The sequence below is a fragment of the Limanda limanda genome, chromosome 17, assembly GCF_963576545.1.
Source record: "Limanda limanda chromosome 17, fLimLim1.1, whole genome shotgun sequence".
Lineage (NCBI taxonomy): Eukaryota > Metazoa > Chordata > Actinopteri > Pleuronectiformes > Pleuronectidae > Limanda > Limanda limanda.
In genome coordinates, this window is record NC_083652.1 from 21,499,169 (window position 1) to 21,522,522 (window position 23,354).

A 23,354-nucleotide genomic window follows, 5' to 3' on the forward strand; every position below is an offset into this window, starting at 1 on the left:
AACAAGTGAATGTAACGGAGGTTTCGATTTTCCGTCCACCCTCAGCATCTGACCCTCTGAGCAGCAGATGGTGAAATGAGGACAAATGGTCCGACAGCTTGAGAAAATGGAGTCAAGAACATCCAACATGGAGAGACAGAGCAGAGGCGCAGACACTCTGCACAAAGATCCTCCTCTGATGTTCTCCTGAAAAGAGCTGTCAAACATGCTGAAGATTCAAAATAGGAAAACAAAGGTAGGATATGAGGTTGCTGCAGCAGCAGGGTGAGGAAATAATGAGCCAACGTGAACTTTACATGACTTTAAGGGAATTCATCCACACGTTATTCAAGAAAGGTGCGATTGTGTTTGTTTGTTTTGAATTGTATCTCTTGACTGGTGAGTGAAGAAGTTCATCTTTACTTGTTTGGACATTTTAAACTTTCATGATCGGGTCCAGAGGAACAAATCTGAACACACACGAGTTGCATGTGCCGTAAACGCAGATGAGTAGCTTATTTCACTTACTTCACATCATATGTGATATGTGTTCATATAAAGCATATTGATATTATATATAATTTTATACAATAATATTGTCTTTTGCACACTCTGTCTACGTATTCTTACACTCATAGTATATTATATTACCTATTGTATAGTCAAATACTTATATTCATACCTCTACTATATATCATATATTACATCATACTCTCTGTATATTCTCTGTATACATAAGTCTATATACACATATTTATACGTGTATGTGTACATGTTATAATTATTATTATTATATTACTATTACTATTATTATTATATATATTGTTGCTGCCATTATTACTATATACTGCTATTATATTGGTATAATTACTATACTATATATACTGTACTATTTTTATATACTGTAACAATAACATTACCATCATATCATCAGTACTATTACCATCATCTTGCCACTGCACCTTATCTACCTATTTTATTTTATTTTATCTTGTGCTTCTGTTTTTTTTTAAATTCTTTTTACCTCAATATTTTTTATTTTATTCTATTGTATTGTATTTTATTGTATTCAAATATACCGGCTGCTATGACAACTTAATTTCCCTTCGATGAATAAAGTACTCTATCTATCTATCTATCTATCTATCTATCTATCTATCTATCTATCTATCTATCTATCTATCTATCTATCTATCTATCTATCTATCTATCTATCTATCTATCTATCTATCTATCTATCTATCTATCTATCTATCTATCTATCTATCTATCTATCTATCTATCTATCTATCTATCTATCTATCTATCTATCTATCTATCTATCTATCTATCTATCTATCTATCTATCTATCTATCTATCTATCTATCTATCTATCTATCTATCTATCTATCTATCTATCTATCTATCTATCTATCTATCTATCTATCTATCTATCTATCTATCTATCTATCTATCTATCTAGTAGCTCAGTGCAGTGATCGCAGTCCATTGCCCATAGCTCTCCCAGATTGCATCAACATGGTTGGACAGGGATTCACAGTGTACAGTCAGTTTAGAAGACAGTGGTAGAACTGATACTTTTGGGATTGACAAAACGCAGCTTGAGCCTGGACAAAAGGCCACTGCAGTCAAATTCTCACCATGAAGAATCCTGCTCTCCCATCAGCTGGTGGGACAGATCCGACTGGGAACATCGCCAGAGGGAGAAACAAAATCCTTTTGAGTGTGTGTGATGGACACTCGGTTCATATGGCACCCAAATATTATGAATTACCAGAGTTTTTCAAGAACAGCTTTGTGCAGATGAACTGTTTGTCTGTGAAGGACAAACGTGAATGGTCATTCTCTGCAGGTACTGAAGGAGGGTGACCTTTGCCCTTTGATAACTATCAGCCGTTCACACATTCCTTCTCCTTGAGCCCAGGGTGAGCGTGCACGGCCTGGAGGTGTGCACGCCGCTGCTTCTCTCTCATTTCCATTGCAAAAGGTTCTAATGACCGGTCGCTGGCCGAGGTCAGCTGATCGACGTGGAATACACATGGTCAAACAAATGGTCCCAAGTATTGAGTGTTTGCAGACAGAGTGAAATCCATGACAGCTTGCAGACATTTAGCTTTTCAGAGGGTTTATTTATTTATATAAAACAAGCCCTATATCCCCATTACAGTTATACATGTCTAGCCCTTCTTACAGTATTAAAGCCTACAAGACAATTTAACCCTTTTAAATCCTCTAGATCCAGATTTTGATCGGCACTAAATTGCACGCAGTCCTTGATACTAACCCCATATATATAGTTTAATTTCAAGATTTACACACAATTATCTGATAAATCAATGTGTCTTGTAAAGTTAAAGAGTCAAAAATAACACCTGGATCTGCCCCCTGATAAACCGCTTCCTTCTATCAAGATTCGTGGTCCGTCCAGTAGTTTTTGCAAAGTAAAAATGCAGATTAAATCTCTAATAAGATAACATGCAATTGTCGTATCCAAATTGTTATTGTCTCGTTTTGGGTGTTTCCCCAATCACAGAAATGTTAAAGGTTAGAAACTTACTATTTTTTACTTTCTGCAAAGAAATATACAGTAACAGGTGTTGTTAAGTCGAACAAAATATTCCATATGCTATATTAGTAAAATATTTCTTTCTTCAGTTTGTAATTTTTTTCACAAAAGCACATGCTTACTTCTTCGTCATCAGCCAAAGACATTTCCAATATCCTAATGAGGAAGGGGAGTCGTATTAACACAACATTGCGATTTAGGCCAATATCATTACAGCATCAAATGTTGATTGTATAAGTGTTTTTGTGTATGTGTGGTAATGGTGGTAATGGTGGTATAAAACATATATAAAAACACGGTGTAAATGACACAGTTTCGAGGCGAATTTGAATGTTGGAGCTTCCTGAAACTCTGATGACACCACAGGAGCAGTATGGAGGCATGTTATGGGTTTATTCTGTTTTTTTTTTTACAGTTGAAGATGAAGTCACCAGTAACCAGATTTGGCTTCAACACTGTTTACCACTGTAACTCCAAAAGTGTTTCATGGACTCAAACACTTCACCCACCCCTCCATCGGTGTAATGGTGAGTAAACAATGAGTGAATTTTCATTTCTGGGGGTGAACTTTCCCCTTTTAAATGTTAAATATGTGTTTTGGTTGGATTCCTTTTCATTTGATTAAATATTTAACAGTGAGACAAACCCCACATGTACTGGTAGTTTGTAGAGTGACTTGCCTCCCTGGCTTTCTCCTCCTCAGTGTCACGGACCCCACCCCCCCAGCCCCGCCTGTGTCTTTAAGGAGGCGCGTCCAGGAGGAGGCGTGTCCACGCGTACGCGCACCACCCGGACAGGACGCGTCATCGTGGTGAGTTATCGCGCTCCGGAGCAGCAGCACCGCGCCTGAGGATGCGGTGGCAGCTATCATAACATTTCTAACAGAAACAAGAAAAACACAGGGACCAACGTTTGTGAGGCAGCTTTGTTCTGACGTGCACGTTTTCATCCGAGCGTGTGTGTGTTTGTGTGTGTGTGTTTTATTTTTTTTTTGTCTACATCTCCCTTTTCCATCGTCAACCTGCTGGGGGCCTAGACGCGCAGCAGCAGCAGCAGCAGCAGCACCGGCTTTTATGAATGGGATGCTCGGTAAGTGTGTGCTGGTTTCTCCCCTGTGTGTGTGTGTGTGTGTTTGTGTTTGTTCCCACTGGATCTTCTCCAGTGGGATGAGATGTGTGTTTTTATTTGTGAGCTGCATGCGGATCCTGGACTTGATGGAACCAGTCCCTGCTCCATTCAGCGGTGCGCATGGGCCAGCTGACGCTTTTGTGGCCGGGCTACTTATTGTTCTCCTGCCAGTGACCCCCCCACCCCACCCCACCCCACCCCACCCTGGATCACAGCTTTATTGTAATGAGATCGAAGCTCCAGCGGGTTGTAAACACAGCAGTGATTTAAGAGCCGTTAAATGAACATGATGCATGTTCCTGTTTTCAAGGGTTTTCCTTTGTTGAGGAAATAGCGTTCGAGAGAATCGTGTTGTTTGGTCCACACACCCTCTGACACCATGTGGTATTATTCATGTTCTTGTGATTATTTGAGTGATGCTGTGGATCAAATTCATTATTTATTATCTTGCATCCCTTTTGCTTTTCTTATTTGAGGTCCAGAAGATGAGCAAAATATTCAAAATTAGGCCACACACACGTGTTTGATGACATATTGGGTGAATGTGTCGCAAATGGGGAAATGCTTGGCTTGCAAATGTTTGCAAATCAGGTTTAAAACGTGTGTGTGTGCAAACTCACCTCAGAGTGAGTCAACACAGGAAGTGAAAGGAATATGCAAAAAAAAAAGAACTGGGCCAGATGCTGCCTCTGAATTCAGATCAGATGACTAAACAGAAAAAGAAAAACTCACAGTACACACTTTCTGCCCCAGCATGCACTGCACACCTGCCTTGTTTGTCCACCTCATTACCCACATGACCGCCTTGGCCGCCCTCTCCGGTTTGCTTGGCGCTGTGGCATCGGAGGAGCTCACTCACTGGAGCAATGAGGTGATGGGCCTCAGGTCTGTCGGCCATCCCCCCCCCGTCCTGATAAGAGCTCCTCTATGGTTGTTTGAGGAGATAATGTTATCACAGGTCTCTGCTTGTGAGCTGGATTTCTCTGTTCCCCTATAGGTTTAAATATGACATTGGACCCCTCTTAACCAAAGTAAACAGTTTTTTTTTGTTTTTTTTTGTGATGTGAAGTTAACTCCCTGTGCCCGGGCCTCTGTGATGGATGTCAGTCGACGACACAGCAAACAACCGAGCCTCGCTGCCAAGATTTCCTGTGTCACAGGCTTATAGGCTGTTTACTTTTTCCCAGAAGTGCCTGTGAAATGCCTCCTTTGAACAGGCGACACATTCTTTTCAAAACCAGCCCACACAGGTTCCGTTCCCTCTACTTTTCCGCTTGTTTCTTAAATTACAAAGCATCTAATTGCCTGCAGGAGACATGTGTTTAGTGCCCGAAGGTGAAAGTTAGTCTTGGTTTGTGCGGTGTCGGACACTGTGCCAAGCACTCCACAGACAGCCTCCGCTGGCTGGAAGCCCAGGAAACCCAACCTGCTCTGATTGTTCTGTTGAAACCAAAGTGAACACGTTTTTTTGCGCCTGACTTTTGCATGTTGGAGATAATCAGAATCTCCGAAATCCCTCGGCCGTGGAGCTGAAGTGCGATTCCATAAACTGTGTTATTTGTGGCCAGCGAGTGTAGGGTCCTGCACCCGAGTTTGAACATGTCTGGAGTTTGTGCGCTCATTTGAGGCAGTGTGTGTGTGTGTGTGTGTCCTGTCCAGCCCCTTCACATTCCAGGAAATACCAATATAAACAGTTTGAGCACGGTGATAGTGAACTGCTGGATTATTATAGACTACAACACCGGTCGTTTGACTGATGTGTAGTTTAAGTAACCTGTAGGGTTGTTGTCATCAACCCTGAGATCCTACCACAGGCCTACAAATGATAAATCCAGCTCGGTGGATTATTTACTTCCTGCTTAGATGTAGTTTGACATTGTGGCATAAAGTTTAAACGCTGTACGCTGCCACCTACCTGTTTTTATGACCTTGTTGTCCCAACATCAAATTCTAAGGGCGTCTCATGTGTCAGTGTGTGAATGCCGTGTTTGTTCCCGGGTCTTTTGTTTGGAGGCATTGTGTTTCTGTCGTTGTCCAGCATGCATTGTGACCCAGTGTGCTGGGGTTGGTACTACGGGTCCCAGGAAATGTTTATTCAGTTTTTTCCTCCATCCTGTTTCCTTGTCACCAGTTGTAAATATTGTGTGAGTCTGATGTCACTGTGGCAATAGACAGGCGCAGCAGGAGGGGGTTGTTATTTTAAACTAGACAAATATACAGAGATTTGTAGAGTTTAAGAAGTCATTCTTTAATTTTCATCTTCCCTGCAGTTTTATTTCCATTAATCCAATAATTGGATCCTAAACTCTGAAAGGAGAATTGACACTCAGTAAAATGATTATCCACTTGAGTGACACTGCAGATTGCCTCTCTGTGGCCTAAATCGCCCATAAAGACGTCGAGTGCTCTCTCGCTTTACCAAAAAAAATATCTCATCTTTGACAAAAAGCCCTTCGCTGTTTGATAGCTGCTTGTTGGGCTTCACTCCAACCTGTGAATGTTGTTGCTTTTTTTATGCTCCCTTGACCCTATAATTATGGCACTCTCGCACTTTAAAGCATAATTTCCCCTGCATTCCTTCTATCGAGAGCGCAAGTTTTCACTTGAGTTCTTTTTATAAAAACCTAAGCTCGCTCCTTTTTTTCTGCAGCTCTGAAGAGTCACACAGGTGACAACACGGACACCTGGGCCTGAGGCCAGAGCCGTCATCAGCGGTGACTCATCAGATTCCTGCTCTGGACGAGATTCAGCCTCTAAAATAATTATAGTAACTCAGCCTGAGGTGCATTGCATTGAGAGCTGCTGTTGAGCAGTCCCAGCTCTGTCCCGGACCCTGTGAGGCCATTAAAACTGAGTGTTGATGGCGATATGAGCTGTGTTTGTTAGCTTAGCCCATCAGTCACATAGCCTGATGGGGGGGGGGGGGGGGCGGAGGCCTTGTTTACATGATGTGTGGCCAGGAAGGGCAGGCTGAGAGATTTCCGGAGAGATGGGAGGGTTTGCTGCCTGGTTTTCTCCCCAGCCCTTCCTGCGGACCCCCGGACACGCCAACATATGTCTCTGTCAAACATGGGCTCATGAAATATGTACTTCTGGAAAAGAGTTGACAAATTGCTGAGTCGAGGTTACTGGTGTCGGTCACATACCTCAATAATAGTCAGTCATATTCTGGTCGCCCTGAGCACATGCACCACTTAAGAATCCTCTGACGTCTCTGTGGGGACATGGATGGTTATTAATGACCCGAAGCTTGTTGCTGACCTTTCGTGTCCGGCTGGATAATGAGAGCGATATCAGGTTTCAGCCATTTCCTATTACAGAAATCATTCATTTCTGGCATGCATAAGGGCAGTGCAGTGGTTAGCGCTGTCGCCTTTCTGTCAAAGAAAGAGAGTTGGTCTGAATCCTGGTTTGGCGATGGACTTTTCTGTGTGGAGTTTTCATGTTCTCTCCCTGTGTCTGCATTGGTTTCTCCCTTTACTCTGACCTCCTGTCGCAGTCCAAAGACATGCTGACTGGGGTTATGTTGATTGGAGACTCCAAATATGTGTGAATGTTGGTTTGCCTCTGTATGCTGGTCTTGTGATGGTCTGGCGTCTGTTGAAGCGTGATCGTTTATCCTTTAAGAGAAGAAGAGCCAGGCATTGGATATTCATTTTCCACAATGATCCAGTTGTCCCAATTAACTTTTTACAATTCACATTTTTTTTACTCGTATAGAAAAGTACTCTCTTTTCAAAACATTAACGCAGGTGTCTTAGTAGTTTTCTCTCCTATGCTGCATCTCCAGGATTGTGTGAAGCCTGCAGTTCCTAAGGTTCATAAATATATTTGGAATTCTATATATTTTTTAATATTGTTTACTGTCATAAACTTGCACATAACTTAGAGGTCAATAAAGAAAAATGAGCTCCAGTATTGACACGTATCTAAATTCAGGTATTAGAATCAGGATGAGTTGAATCTGTTTGTCTTTAATACAAACTCAGTTTGCTCAAAGTATTTATTAAGAGACAATGAATAGGTGACAGCAAAGCAATGGGCTTCCAGTACACTAGTTGTATCAGAGCACCACCAACATCCGGTGCCTGTCTATTTTATAACAGTAGATCTTCGTTCCTCCTCCTCGGGAGTGCGCAGGCGTAATCCATCCTCCTGGCTTTTGGAATACAGAAGACAGGGAGACACTCCCAATGACGCTATAGTTGCTAGACAACCTGTTTACTTCATGAAAGGCCCTTGACTCAGCAGATGCCATGACGGCCAAAGGTGTCTACAATTGGAGAAAAGATTATTATGATTTCCGCTTCATCAAGACAAACCTGACTGTAAACATTCGCAACAACTGAACCCAAACAATGTCATACTGAAGGGACCGTTCCATGAACTCTATCTGATGTTGAGTGCAGCTAAGGAAATTATGCTTTAATATCAAAAAAAGTTAATTATGAGAACAAGTAAAAGATTCATTATTGGCACTAAACAGCAACGGTTATTAAAAACATTTGTATGAAGCATAATATCTAGCTAAAACTACTTCTGTCCCAACCTATCTTTATTTGGTTAAGAGTTCAATCAGGCACAGACTATAGTTAAAAGTTTGGAATCCTAACACGTCCTGTCCAGGTAGTTCCCCTCCTCTCAACCCACGTCAGCTGGAAACGCCTCCAGCTCCTTAGCAACCCTCTTAAGTAAACTTGATGCCACACTGGTGCCAATTTCTGCCCCACCCCCACCAACCTCCATGTTTATTTAGATGCCATGCCCAATACACACCGATGACGTTGATGCTGAGCGACGCTGGCTGTAATTTTAGAGGCATGTTCGTAAAATGTATATTCCCCTCAGAGGCGACGGCAAGAGCAGGGGCGGACAGCGCTGTTTGTGTGTAAGAAGGCATCGTCGAAACCGTGACCGTGTTTTGTTTAGCGCCCAGAGAACTTGTTGTGTAGCCTCCTTGTCCGTCACTCGCTGTTTGTGTCTGTAATCAAAGCTGTCGCCTTTTGTGAGAGCAGAAAAACCAAGAGAAAGAGACGGAGTGTCATGTCTGGAGGCTGTGTCGGCTGCAAATGTAAAAAGAGACAAGTCATCTCCTCTCGGGTGTCAGAGGTCAGCTGCTACACGTCCACACCACTGGCTGCGGGCCTGTTCTCTGCCGGGAACCTCTGTCGTTGGCTGATGGCTCCGCTCTGTGTCGCTCACCTTGTCTGTCCGAGTTTTATATTCGGCACGTCAATGATTATACGACGAGTTCAAGTCTGCACAGGTCAATCCACACAGACTTGTGGACTTGTGGACTTATTTACCAGTTCAGTGGATGCTATTTTTATACACTGCAGAGTTTTCTAAGTTTGTTCCTCCAGTACAAGCAGCTTACCGAAAAATATTCCCCTCACGGATCTCGGTGATAAGTCAGTGATGTGAATGCCAACTGAAAAAAAACCCCTACAGGGACTCGTGTATTCGCAGGAAAGCTCTAAAACTCTGCTGTGCTTTGATCTGTGCTAAGCAGAATGTCCTGCTGGGTAAAGTGTGATATTAGCATAACAGAGCGTCTCACACCGGCGTGCCAGGCATGAGTGGGGACGGCCAAAACACTGATATGCGAGTTCTCGTTTGTCTGTGTTTGAGAAATACACACAGGTTTTTTTAGTATCTTTTTACTCTACCTAAGCACATTATTCTTGGTTGTGTCCATATAGGGCCTGAAATGACTCATATTTGTTATCAAACCAACTTTCCAAAACTTCTATTTACCATTTAAAACGTGTTTCTGCTTCATTTATCAGTCCTTAGTCAATAATCTGATGTTATTATGAATTCTAATAACATTTTAATCCCTTAAACAAATTCTTGTAGCATAAATTGGCTATTAATTTTCCACACTGATCCAGTTGTCCCAATTAACTTTTTACAATTGACTTTTTTGTTACTCGTATAGAAAAGTACTCGCTTTTCAAAACACTAAAGCAGGTGTCTTAGTAATTTTCTCTCCTATGCTGCATCTCCAGGATTGTGAGAAGCCTGCAGTTCCTAAAGTTCATAAATATATTTGGAATTCTATATATTTTTTAATATTGTTTACTGTGATAAACTTGCACATAACTAAGGGGTCAATAAAGAAAAATGAGCTCCAGTATTGACACGTATCTAGATTCAGGTATTAGAATCAGGATGAGTTGAATCTGTTTGTCTTTAATACAAATATTGACAGTTAATAATTCTGCCATTCAACAGCTCATTTCAGCTCTAGGTCTTCACAGTGTAATGCAAGTTGGTCTCTAACCTGCTCGGGTCAGGGTCTGTGGGAACAGGAGCCGGTCAGCAAACGCCGGTTAAGTCTGTTGCCGCGGGCGACGTTTCCTCATCCTTTTCTGAATTTAACAGTAACAGATTTTGGATTTGTCTCGCTCTTCAGACCGTGGCGGATTTACACTTTAATCCTGGAACTGCACGGTGGAGAACTGCATGGTAAGAGAGAAGTCCAAGAAACACTGCAGGTCAACAACTTGATCCCGGATCCATAAAACTACAAGCAAATGGCAGTACCCGTTTCCAGGGCCCCCAAATGGGCCATTTAAACAACAGCTAAATCTGGCTTTTTATGTAGAGCCTCTCGGGGCTTTATTTGTAAATTCTCATTAGACCGGTGTGTTTTCTCATTGCTGCATTTATCTCCGAGGGGCAGCATCCATCCGCCTGATGCATTTTGTTCCCCGTCTGTGTGATTGAGAGATAATGTGATTTCCACTGTTCGTCCTAGGGCGGCTCCTTCCTAAACGAGATACTCAGGCCTGCTAACTGAGTTGCGTGGCAGATAGCTCTCTATTAGACGCCATTTGTCTGCTTAATTACTGGAACACGTGCGTGTGTTGGCCCCGTTACTATACAGCATACCTGGTATTGCACTTAGATGTGGTAATAAACCTCCGTTTTTTACTTGCAAGTGGAATGAAGTCGTCTAGACTCATTTTTAGGTCGAGATGTCAGCGAGACGGAGGAAAACGCCAATTTTATTGCTGCTTTTTTAACACACATTTGGGTGCCTCCGTCCTAAGGGGCCTCCCACTCCCTAATGTCATTTCCCCCTCAGGGTTTTACGCTTGTCCGTCCAGGTCAGTGGCTTCAAATGAGGCAGACAGACAACCCCCACCTCCACCAAGGCGGCAGCAGCAGCAGCAGCAGCAGCAGCAGCCACCCTCTCCCAGACAGTGGAATACACACTGGATGAATTAAGCACAAAGACGGCGCATCAATACTCAATTAGGGAAATGGACCATTCGCCGTGTGCGTGTGTGTTTGAGTGATCTCTTGTGTATTATTGTTGTCTGGCCTATTGTGAGTATTGACAGGAAGTGAGAAGTTATATTCGTCCTAAACACAAATCATCCGGAGTAGGGTCGATACTTCTCCGTGATGTTGAACAGGAAATCTTTGTCATGAATATAAATTCACTTTTATGGCCGTGTGTGTGTGTGTGTGTGTGTGTGTGTGTGTGTGTGTGTGTGTGTGTGTGTGTGTGTGTGTGTGTGTGTGTGTGTGTGTGTGTGTGTGTGTGTGTGTGTGTGTGTGTGTGTGTGTGTGTGTGTGTGTGTGTGTGTGTGTGTGTGTGTGTGTGTGTGTGTGTGCTGTAAAACCTTAATGGATGCATGTTAATGATATGAGTGATTTCGGAGTCGCAGCTTGTGCTCACTTCCTCTGATGTAGCATCTGTGCTCGGCGTTCAAGAAATGCAGCTGCAGCATTTCCTCTGAGACTCAAACCTCTCCCAGGTGAACAGAGTCAGTTTATTGTCTGATGTATAACGGCTGCCTCCTTTTTTTTTTTTAATTTTTCTTCACCCGTGCAGTTCAGTCGAAGTGAAATCACCCGTTTCCCTTTGCTGCCTTTCTATGTTATTTGTGTGCTTTTCCCTCTGAAGACCTGGGTGTGTGTGTTTTCTTCCCACAGAGTCGTGGCTACAACCATATGATGTGTAAACAGATTTAGAACCCTCCACGGACCCAGCCTAGGTATTTAAATTGATAATTGACTTTTTGCAATCTATAAACAGAGTCTGCGTTGCATTTTTCCCATAGAATAGTATACACACTTGGACGGAATTGGCTGGAAAATCATTTTCTCACATATTTTGAAAAATGAATGAGATCTTGAGTCAACCGCATCCGAATAAAAGCTTGTCAGTCATCTTCCAGAAAACTCCTCTCACTTCCAGGGCTGCTGCTCTGTGGGTCAGACCCGTCCAGAATGTGTTCGCTTATCACAAGCTGTTCTGGTTTCGCTGTCAAATTTTTAAATGAGGCAGATGCGTTGGATTCTGTCCCACGTTCTGTGTCTCCAGTGATCTCTGCAGCAGCCTGACCCGGAGTGTTGAGAAAGTCTGTTTATAAAGTCACTCCCCCCCCCCCCCCCCCCCCGTGGTGATAACCCCGTAGTTCCCACGCTAACTGCTGCCTTCTAAGGCCCTTTCTCGCCATACACACACACACACACACACACACGCGCGCTCTAATGCAAAGACACACAAAGCTATAAATACAACAGGGCTATACTAAATCGGGGTTTTTGATTCTGCAGAGTTCCCGGGGTCTGGTTTAGATTCGGCTGATGAAGAACTGGCTGCCTGGTAGAGTCTGAATCCAATTGCTGCCTCTCTGAGATGGTCATGGCGTTGAGCTGCTCAGCTTGATCCTGGCCCGGGGGCGCCGAGATGAAGGAGATGGAGACGGGATTTTACCATCTCTCCCCCGTTTCATCTGCGAGTTGTTTTCCCCCTGTCTGCTTATACCACCCAGAAGCAACGACTCATCATTTTTCTGCTTCTTCTTCTCTTTTTCTTTTTTTTTTTGGGGGCTTGGGTGTGAATTATTTCCTCATTATTTCCCCCAAAAAAACAAAATCAGAGCACACAGCTTCAATAATAAACACGTGTCTGTGAAAGAAGTGACCTTGTTTGTGTGTGTTGGCACAAAAACATTTGGAGTTCATGGAAAGTTTTTCACATCTCGGTTTAAGTGAAGCCTATATGCTTCTCTTGATCCAGATCGCTTTATGTCCCCGTTGGAACACTATATGTATATTTTGACTTCTCTCCATGTTGAGCATTAAAAGCAACAGACCCACAGTACGGACGGATGGATGGATGGGTGGTTAGTGAAAACATCAGATTTAAAAGCGAGTATTGTCTGAGACTGCAGACCCACACAGAAGGAGGCCATGTGTTGCTCGCTGGTAAGAAGCCCGGAGCCTTCCGCGGCCCCCCGACAGGAAGCGCTGCTGCTTGCTTGCATTGCAGGAGGGTGTTACCATGGAGACCAAAGCAGGTGAGGGCCTGAACAGGAAGAGGAGTGTAGCGGCTCAGCTGGCAAAGAAAAGATAGGGGGGGTGGGGTGGAAGCAGAGGAACCGGGTCGGTGAACTTAAAAAAGCGTCTTGCCACATTAAAGAGCCGAAATCCCCCCCCCCCCCCCCCGACGGCACTTCTACCCAAAACAACTCTGACTTAAATCTGGTTTGAAGACTCGCCTGCAAGAAATCCAGGAGTCAAGGTTAAGCCGCTGACTGTTTCTGATGATCCCCCCCCCCCGTGTAGAGATGAGTAAACGGAGAAGGCGGCGCTGTGTGCACGCCGGAGAGGCGCTCGCTTAGAAACAACAGAGGTAAGCGCTTTCTTTCGGGCCCGCTTACGTGAAACTATCGAGGTTTTCCAGCCACGAGTCGGTGCTGCATGTGGTTTTTGATGCCCGACTAGAGAAACTGCTTGTGGTTCATTCTGCAGACCACCAGGGTAGTGATCTTTTCTTCATGCGTGGTTTTATATGTTTGATGGTTAATGAGAGGCCCCGCCCCTGTCCTGCAGTGGAGCACCTGAAGAAGCGGCAGCAGCAGCTTGGCAGTTTCCTCTGTCTCGGGCAGTGGTGGGTAACAAAGTAGAAATACTTTTTAAAAAAAAAGATAATCTTGTTTCGTTATCCTAATGATGAATACTGGATACCTAGATGCTGGAAGAGTACGAAATCGAGGCTCCTGGGATAATGTGGGATAATGTTCCAGTCTGCAACACCATTAGTTATTTACTGCTGTTCGAGACGCTCTTGGAAGAATCTGAAACTTCTGTGGGTTGCAGCGTGACTCTGAAATACACCAGTACACTTACTAAAGACAAAACAAATGAGCTACAGAAACCCTCAGACTCACACACACGCTAACACACACTCTGAAACCTGATAAATAGATGAAATAGAAAGGAACAAAAGTAACAAAGTAGAAATACTTTGTTACTGTACTTAAGTAGATTTTTCACATATCTGTACTTTACTTGAGTACTTCTTTTCCTGACGACTTTTTACTTTTACTCGTTACATTTCTACAAAAATATGTGTACTTTCTACTTCTTACATTCTCAAACTGGCTCGTTACTTGAGCAGCGGAGGTTGGCGCAGCTCTCTCTCTCTCTCTCTCTCTCTCTCTCTCTCTCTCTCTCTCTCTCTCTCATCTAGGGTTCAAAATTTGTAAAATTATACATTATATTCATATTGTTGTTATAATTTTTCAATCAGTTGAGATAAATCTTGAGGAGAAACATTTTGGGTTGTTTTGTGTCTGTATAGAACTACTATAAAAAGCACTTTGCATTTTTAATTGTGGTACTTTTGCTACATTTCAACACCAGATACTTTTGATACTTAAGTACTTTTAATATGAGCTACTCTAAGACTTTTACTCAAGTCATTTTCTGACGGGTGACTTCTACTTTTACCGAAGTCACTTTCAGGTAAGATATCTGTACTTTTACTTTAAGTATGGCTTTAAAGTACTTTATACACCACTGGTCTCGGGCCTGGTTTGCTGCGGAAGTGTTTTCTCTCAGCCGTCGCTCACAAACCTCTCGGTGCTTAAACTCTGATGTCTGAGGGAAAACGATGGCGATGGCTTGGTGGATATTCTGTCGTTTCTCGTGTCTCCAGTTAAAATTCCACATGCGTTTGAGCGACTGGATGATCCGTTTTTCGTGCTGTGCAGTCGAGGTTGACGTCCCGACTCTGTGGTCGGTGTTTTTCTCTCAATTATATGTAATGCCGTTTTGAAACAGAATCCTGTGGTGTCCCATCTTTTATTTTTTGTCTTCCCCCCCCCAGAGGTCATCACACAGATGTTTGAAGAGTGTTGCTTATCATTATGGAGATGCATAATTGATGGCTTCGGCGCTTGTAATTAGTGGAAGGTTTTGAAATTCGAAGAAATGTTTTTATTTACTCGACGGCAATAAAACGGTTGAATGAAAATATTCTGTGCAGCGTGATGTGAAACTCTTATTTGCTTTCTCTCTGGCCTGATTTCTATGTTTTGAGCGAAAAGGATTCACTGTGTTTTTCAGCGTCAATGCATTTTATGTTCCCTCTTTAATTTAGTTCAAGGGATTGATCTCTTTTTAAATGTGCATAATGTTGAATTGGTTTCTGTATAATTTATTGTATTTCTTTTCATTTTTCCAGGTTCCCAGGCTGACTGAATTTAAGACGCATCAATATTCCCTCCGAGGTCTCTAACCAGCATCACATTCAAGGTCTGGAAGCTCCTCCCATCGGCTGACTGCTTCTCTCTCTTACCTCCTCCTGCAAAAGAAAAGGAAAGCACCTAAACCGGCGCCATGCCAATCTTGAAACAGCTGGTGTCTGGCTCCTCCCAGACCAAGCGCCGCTCGCGCATGGACCTGACCCGGGAGATGATCAGCGCTCCGCTGGGCGACTTCCGCCACACCATGCACGTCGGTCGCAGCGGTGACGCCTTCGGAGATACCTCCTTCCTCAGCAGCCGCTCGGGAGAACCCCCCCCCGACGCCACCTCCTTCCCCCGCTCCCCCCGGCCGGGCCTCCTGTCTCGCACCTTCAGGAGCAGCAAACGCTCGCAGTCGGCGACCCGGGTCGACCAGCAGGGCGACGGCGGCCTGCTGCTCCCGGGCGGGTCGCCCACCTACGTGAAGAACGCCATGTCTCTGCCCTTCCTCAACGACGAGGGCCGAGGCGACGCCACGGGGGCGAAGAGCCTGACCTCCAGTCCGTTCAGGCAGCAGCACGACCAGCTGGACGGAAGGGGCGGGGCCTCCGCCACCCACTTCCTGGAACTGGAGGAGAGGGACTTTGGCGAGCTGACCGAGCTCCCGGAGAGCTCCTACCACTGCGGAGGAGGAGGAGGAGGGATGAAGCACGCTGTGTCGGTGATGTCCTTCCACGTGGACCTCGGCCCCTCCATGCTGGGCGACATCCTGGGGGTGATGGAGAAGGAGGAGGACGACCTCGGCTACGAGGAGGGCAAGAGCAGCGAGGGCCGGGCGTCCCCCCCCCTCAGCACGCACGGCGAGGACGAGGACAGCCTGGAGAAGGGGCCGGACGAGGACAGCCTGGAGAAGGGGCCGGACGAGGACACCGAGGAGCAGATGGAGCTGGAGGTGGAGGCGGAAGCGGAGCTGCAGCGCTCCGTGCACCCCCCCGGCTCCATCGACAGGCAGCCCGAGGACGGAGGGCCCTACACCCCCCAGTACACCCCCGAGACCCGGCCCAAGCACCTGCAGCACCTGGACAGCTGCTCCGTGTCCAGCTCGGGCTCGGCCGCGCTGGAGGAGAAAGCTCACAGTCAGACGCACGCAGGGGACACGGACAGCGCCACCTTCAGCGCGCCGCCGGAGGAGGAGAGCAACTTCTCCTCCTTCCTGGAGGACGAAGACGACGAGATCCGCGTATGAGATTTTTTCAAAGCCTGGCGAGAAAAGTAGGCCAGAGCTCTGGGAGGGGGCGAGTGTGAAACTAGCAAGTCCTCTGACGGAGTGGGTTTACACTTGGAAGACACTGAAGTCGTCTGCTGTGGGAACGGGAATTTGTGACATGGGAGTTTTACTGTGTTCCTCTGTGAAGACTGAGCCTGCTCCTGTAGGACGGGCCGACCTCCGCCTGTCGGAGAGCCTTCCCCTCCGCTGAGTGTCGCTCCCTCTCTCCCTGTCGAACATGGAAGAGCAGCCGCTTGTTGTTCTTTTCTTTCTATGAACCGGGAACATTCCAGACGTGCGCTGGGAGGAACAGCGTTGGAAAGGAACTTTTTTTTTTCTTGTAAGAAAAACACTTTCCCCAACTAAAGCTCGGTTCACACGCGCTCTCGCTTTTCACACTCGACGCGTCACATGTGCTTTTCTATCTCTCTCTCTCTCTCGTTCGCTGTGCCTCTCTGTTGTTGTTGTTGTTGTTGTTGTTGTGGTGTTTTCTCTCTCTGGCTGTGGGACATCATGAGGCCTGAGCCGAACAGAAGGGCTCTGTCAACACAGGACCACTGGTGGGTGTCTTGTCACAGTAGAACAATGGGCTGTGTTTCTGCCTTCAGCCTCTTTCATCTTAAGAAAAACATTATGCTAAAGCTCCACTGATCCGTTCACTTTCTCCCTTTATGTAACATCAGGGTCCTTGTCACGCTGCCATTTCCTGCTGCACAGCGAGACCACAGAGCCCAAACCCCAAATTCTCTTCTGTTTTTAAATTCAGTGATGAGCGCCACACGGACTCGGACTCGCTGTAAATTAAAGAACACGCGGCCGTAAAAGCTTCTGGAGATTCATCAGCCTGATTTAACTGTAAAGGATGATGTTCCTACACGAAGCTGGAGGAGTGAGGAGTCGTGTGTGTGTGTGTGTGTGTGTGTGTGTGTGTGTGTGTGTGTGTGTGTGTTACACCGGAGAGGAGCCGGGCGTTACTGCTCTAGTCTCGTGTCAGTGAACAATCCCTTTTGATTTCCGTGAACTGCTGCGACATGACGAGCTTCCTTTCGATCTAATCAGCCAAACTGACACAGAAAAACCACTTCCTTCCTCGTTTTTTTTGTTTCGTTTTTTTTTTATACATCTGAGAGACTGCAGCGGTTCAACTGAATCGCGTCAAAGATTGATAATCCTCTTTAAACCCGGGGGTGCCTTTATGTGTAAGAACAGTTTCAAAACTACTTTAGGGTTAAGGGGTTTGTACTGATGCAGAAAAAAAATCAAATAAATAATGCACCAGTAGGCACTATTACACCACACACTACTTCGGACGTGTCTAATACCTGGTGATGTTAATTGTGTTTGCTATGTATGAGAAATATTTGCTAAATTTGTCTGTTTTTGAAGAGTGGATGAGAAAGAAGACACAGCCAGCAATAGATGCAAGGGGCATTTTAGAAGACTTGCTATTTTTATGCAAGTTGCTTTGTCATTGCAGCTAAACTGTTTCTCTTGCGTCATGAAGCTAAAAAAATTGAGATGCAGTGGCCAGAAGTATTGAGTCCCAGTGGCGCTGAGTGATGTCACTGCCTTAACTGAAACTGACATGTGCCAAATGATTAATTTTCTCGCCAAAAATAAATAAATAAATAAGACTCGGTGGTGAAGCTCGCTTTCTGGGGGAGCCCGTCACATCCGTGTGCCGCCTCCCTCCATGTTTGGATAATCACTGTGGAGTTCAGCTCGAGTTCAGCTTGCAGGTTTTAAAAAAAAATAAGGAAAGAAAGATGGGAATAAATAGTGTTTCGAGGTGTGCTATCATGCAGAAAAATGGAAAAACAAATGAACTTGCATAACTGGATATTTATATTGCCAATCGCTCACACACTACATAATATATTCAGGTAATTTCCAGAGTAAATCTTGTGCGAATGGGAAGTTGTCCATGTTGCTTTTGTTCCGTATGATGTATATTCTGCCTTACTGTCGTTTTCTCCTGCCTTTTTCTTGTATTATCCAAAATAACCTATATTTTTCAATAAAATAAAGTCTGAACATCATTTCCTGCTGCACACATCTTTTTTTGTCTTTGTTGCCTCTTTGTCTCAACACATCAGAGGATAATACAACTTTTGAGTGCGACTCCATCGGCAGCATTAACAAAGGAATTCCTTGAGTGCCTTCTCTGTTTCCTGTTACTATTTTCTGTCTCTCCCAGAAGAGGAAGGAAGGAAGCAATTGAGGCCTAAGTTGGACGCGTCTCTTAAGTATTCGCTCTACAAAGCTGAGAGGGATGTGCTGACTCATGATTAAACGTGTGTGTGTGAGTGTGTTGAAGTGTGTGTGAGAGAGAGACGAGCTCTGATCTAGAGCAGCTTTATTCTAATTAGTGCTGATGTGGGGCGAGTGAAAGATGGATGGTGCAGGGAAGGTGAGGAGCTTCGCCGATGACAGGTTCCTGTCCTGATTGGGGCGGAGGTGAAGGGGGTCTGTGTCATGGATAGGGTTGCAAAGTTCTAGGAATATTCAAACTTGGAAACTTTCCATGGGAATTAACGGGAATATACGGGAATTAACGGGAATATACGGGAATTAACGGGAATAAACTGGAAATGTTGTGGGTAATTTATACTAACTTTATTTACCTTGTCATATACAGACATAAATATAAACATTTTGTTGTGTCATAGGCTGATTTGAGCCCTGAGGAAACTTTGGGCACTTGACTATATGCTTCTGCATCGTTGTGTCATTCTTAACATAGGTCTTTGCACAGTATTTGCAAATGTACACAGCCTTTCCTTCTACATTGGATGAGGTGAAATGTCTCCACACATGAGAGAGTGCACGTGGCATTGTTCTGTAGAATAAGATGAGAAAAAAGTTTGTAAAAAAACACTAATGCAATGCCAGAGATATAAATAGTTAGCCAAACAATTGGAATCGTCTGTAAACATATTTTACAATTGATGGATAAATGAATGGAAATAGGCTAGATGAACAGATGAACAATCCTCAATCAGCATGCTAATATATTTTTCCCAGTAATATCATGGAAACTTACCTGACTAGTCCTTCACTCTACAGCAGGCCTCAGTAGCCCTGCTGTAGAGTGAAGGATGCTGGGAGTTATCTGTGCATGTGATGGAAGAATGCACAGTGGAGGGTTGAAACTCAACGTTCCATACATCTTTAAAATAGAGTTTTGAATGATGTTTTTATTGCTCAGTGTTTAATTTGCTTTTTTTTTTTCAAAATTCCCAAAATTCCCAAGCTTAACTTCCCATGGAAAGTTTCCGGAAAGTTTCTGGAAATGTACCTGGAAACTTTCCGCCCCTTTGCAACCCTAGTCATGGACCCTTTTCTGTCATAGTCTATTTTCTGCAGACCACTCTTTGGCTTTTCCACAGGCTCCGGTGATGCCCCGGGCCTCGGGTCAGAGTTCAGTGCTCTCTGTTTATCTGTTTAGTCATCGCTCGCAGCAGACAGGCCGAGGTCTCCACCCTGCGTCCCTCCATGTTAGAGCCGGCACGCTAAAACAAATGGATCCTCGACCCTCTCTATGCAAAGTGCCCCTGAGATAACACATGTTGTGATTCGGCACCGGACCACACCTGCCCACGGCTGGCTGACACCAACGGAAGGAGAGCACTCGTATAAATATATAGAATGTATAAAAACTGCATTCCTCCGTACACCCACACGTGAAGGTCGCTGTCGTTCAACTTGGCACCTTAAAGCTTTGGGCAATTTTTAATTCTTAAAATCCTTAAATTTGAAATAGTTGGATTTCCACCAAAGTTTCGAGAGATAGACGACATGTCAGCTCCGTGGAAGTGAAGCCAAAACATTTCATTCGCCCCCTGGAGGCTGAGAACAGTGTAGGTCATCAACCCCTCATAAACATGTATATTTAAATAACCTCTCTAACTCCTTATCGTGTGTTGTGTTATCGTTGTATCAGCCGAGTGTTGTGTTAGATCACAGATGTTATCCAGGTTAGTGGATGGGACAACGATCATTTTCTTTTTTTCTCAAAGATTGTTTCTGTCCATTTTAGGAAGTTCATTTATGCACAAGTTTAAATTGTTCAATGTTTTATTTCATTGAGATGATAAATATGATGCTGAGGTCAACCGTCATGATTGGCAGCTTAGACTGACTCCAGCTCCATCCCCTTCTCCACTGAGCAAACTTCAAATGTGTTCGGCGCCGGACGACAAATGAAACGCACTTAAATTGAAGGGAATTAATCTCCTTCCACTCTCAGTTTTTCACAGTCACATTAAGCCAGCGTTCAATCTACCAGAGGAGCCCGAGCAAGTCATTATTCTGAGACTTGTGGTAGAAAACAGGCCATTTATATTGATTGCCGTGGTCAATACCAACCAGCAGTGCTATTGATCCTTCTTCTCACTGTCTGTGTGAAGTCATTACTCTTCTTGGAGATTGTTGATTTGGTTTTTTTTTTTGGGTGTTTGTTTGTTTGAGGGAGGAAAGACCAAATCTCCACAAGTCACCACTTCTGCATTTGTTTCAAAGTCCTGTTCTTTTTTAAACTGAAGTATAAATCATCCTCATGTTGGTCCAAGCCTTGTTGTCTACCGCCATCTAGTGGCTGTGTGAAGGTCACATCTGGAGATGGGTGTGTGTGTGTGTGTGTTGAGTGTAATGGCCGTTTTGACTTTGAGATTTGAGATTGATCTTTTGAATACCTCTGCATCATGTTACACTCAAGACCACCACGTTGATGGATGAGTGTGTTTTATCACGACCACGTCTCGGTGTGACCCCCACGTGTCACAGTGTCTACAGAGAAGGAATGCCCCCCCACCCCCCCCACCCTACCCCTTTAAAGAAATAATAATAATCTCAAAACTCATCACCCAAACTGTCGAATGAGATTATACGTGTTGATTTGCAGTGGTGGGAAGTAACAAAGTAGAAATACTTTGTTACTGTACTTAAGTAGATTTTTCACATATCTGTACTTTACTTGAGTATTTCTTTTCCTGACGACTTTTTTCTTTTACTCGTTACATTTGAACAAAAATATGTGTACTTTCTACTTCTTACATTCTCAAACTGGCTCGTTACTTGAGCAGCGGAGGTTGGTTCTCTCTCTCTCTCTCTCTCTCTCTCTCTCTCTCTCTCTCTCTCTCTCTCTCTCTCTCTCATCTAGGGTTCAAAAATTTGTAAAATTATACATTATATACATTATGTTCATATTGTTGTTATAATTTTTCAGTCAGTTGAGATAAATCTTGAGGAGAAACATTTGGGTTGTTTTGTGTCTGTATAGGACTACTATAAAAAGCACTTAGTATTTCTAATGTTGGTACTTGTACTTTTACTTTTGATAGTAAAGTACATTTCAACACCAGATACTTTTGATACCTAAGTACTTTTAATATGAGCTACTCTAAGACTTTTACTTAAGTCATTTTCTGACGGGTGACTTCTACTTTTACCGAAGTCACTTTCAGGTAAGATATCTGTACTTTTACTCAAGTATGGCTTTCAAGTACTTTATACACCACTGTTGATTTGTAGCAAGGAGGCAGGACGTGAACCCAGCCCCTCAAGTTGTCCCGCACATTTAAACCTGACACTGGAGATGGGTGAGATCTGCTCCCCCCCCCATAGAAAGCCCTATTGTAATACGAGTCTGTCATGCAGCTGTTTCTCCCCCTCACACACCCTGGATGGAGTTTCTCATCTGGCTCCGAGGCTGTCAAATGTCATTTCCCCTTTGCTTTCCAATTCACTTTTCGAAAAAAACGAAAAAAAAAAACCTTCACTGGATCCTTACTGAAGCCACCAATGGGAGGCGCTCATTGCCTTCAGGTTTATTATGTCAGGAGCCCCGGCCTGGACCCACCATAGATATATAGATAGACTAGATGTCTCGTTCGACGGAGCCGGTCTGGTTTGTTATAAACGTCAGAGATGTAGATATGACACTGCATACTTATGAATAATTATGTTATTTTCTAAAAAAATAATAATTTATGCAGTGTCATAACTACATCTCTGACGTTTATAACAAACCAGACCGTTTCAAAATCGGTTGAAAATTGAGCAAGTTATGGTTATTTAAAAAGTACGTACCACTACAACACAGTGTTATGGGTGAGCGAGCAACCCCTGGCAAGATGGCCACCATGTGGTGACGTCTGGCTCCGTTGGCCGGCAACGCAGACGAGACATCTAGTCTTTATATATATCTATGGGACCCACAACCCTTTTCCGCCAAATTCCATCAGCAGACTTGAGGCTCTTCCAGGAGGCCGAAGGCATGCAGCAATCTGGAAAGTATTAAACAACCTGCTGGTGGAGGGGGGGGAGTGGGAAAGGAAAGGTGGGAGGGGAGGGGGGGGCAGATGAAGGAGAGAAGGGTGGGGTGGTGGGGAGTAAAAAGTGGGGGATGGGGGAAGAAAGGAAAAGAATACAAAATTGTTCATATGCCGCCCTTTTGCCTCGCTCTGTTCCCTTCCTCCTCCTCCTCCTCCTCCTCCTCCTCCTCCTCCTCCTCCTCCCTCCTCCTCCCACGCGGCTCCCCCTTCCCCAAAAAACATCCACACCCCTCCCCGAGCAGATCCAGCACTTTTCTTTAATGTTGGCAGCAGTAGTTTTGCAAGAACCCCTTTTCTTTTCTTTTCTTTTTTTTGTATGGCTCATAAACAAACAGACGTTTCTGCTGCGTAGCTCTACGCTCAGGGAGGGGTTAGTGGGGGGGGGGAGGGAGGGGGGCGTTTTCCTGGCACAGAACCTCGGAGGCGAGTGCCATGGTCGAGAAAAAAAAAAAAGGCCCCGACTGTGTGTTTGCGGTTGGAAGAGAAAATGAAAACGCTGGACGCCTTCCAGACATCCTTTCCCAGGCTTTGATTCGCATATCTCTGACCAAATGTGTGCTCGGTGTCTGGGAGGGCAAAATGA

At 44.4% G+C, this 23,354-nt stretch overlaps 1 protein-coding gene across 1 annotated transcript; it reads left to right on the forward strand.

Annotated features, from left to right (window-relative positions):
* Positions 1-3,354: 3,354 nt before the first annotated feature.
* Positions 3,355-17,363, forward strand: cdc42ep4a (CDC42 effector protein (Rho GTPase binding) 4a). The gene is made up of 2 exons (XM_061089931.1): positions 3,355-3,635; positions 15,169-17,363. Exon 2 carries the CDS (start codon positions 15,324-15,326, stop codon positions 16,413-16,415), a length of 1,092 nt encoding a protein of 363 aa, XP_060945914.1. The 5' UTR covers positions 3,355-3,635; positions 15,169-15,323; the 3' UTR covers positions 16,416-17,363.
* The last annotated feature ends 5,991 nt before the right edge of the window (positions 17,364-23,354 follow it).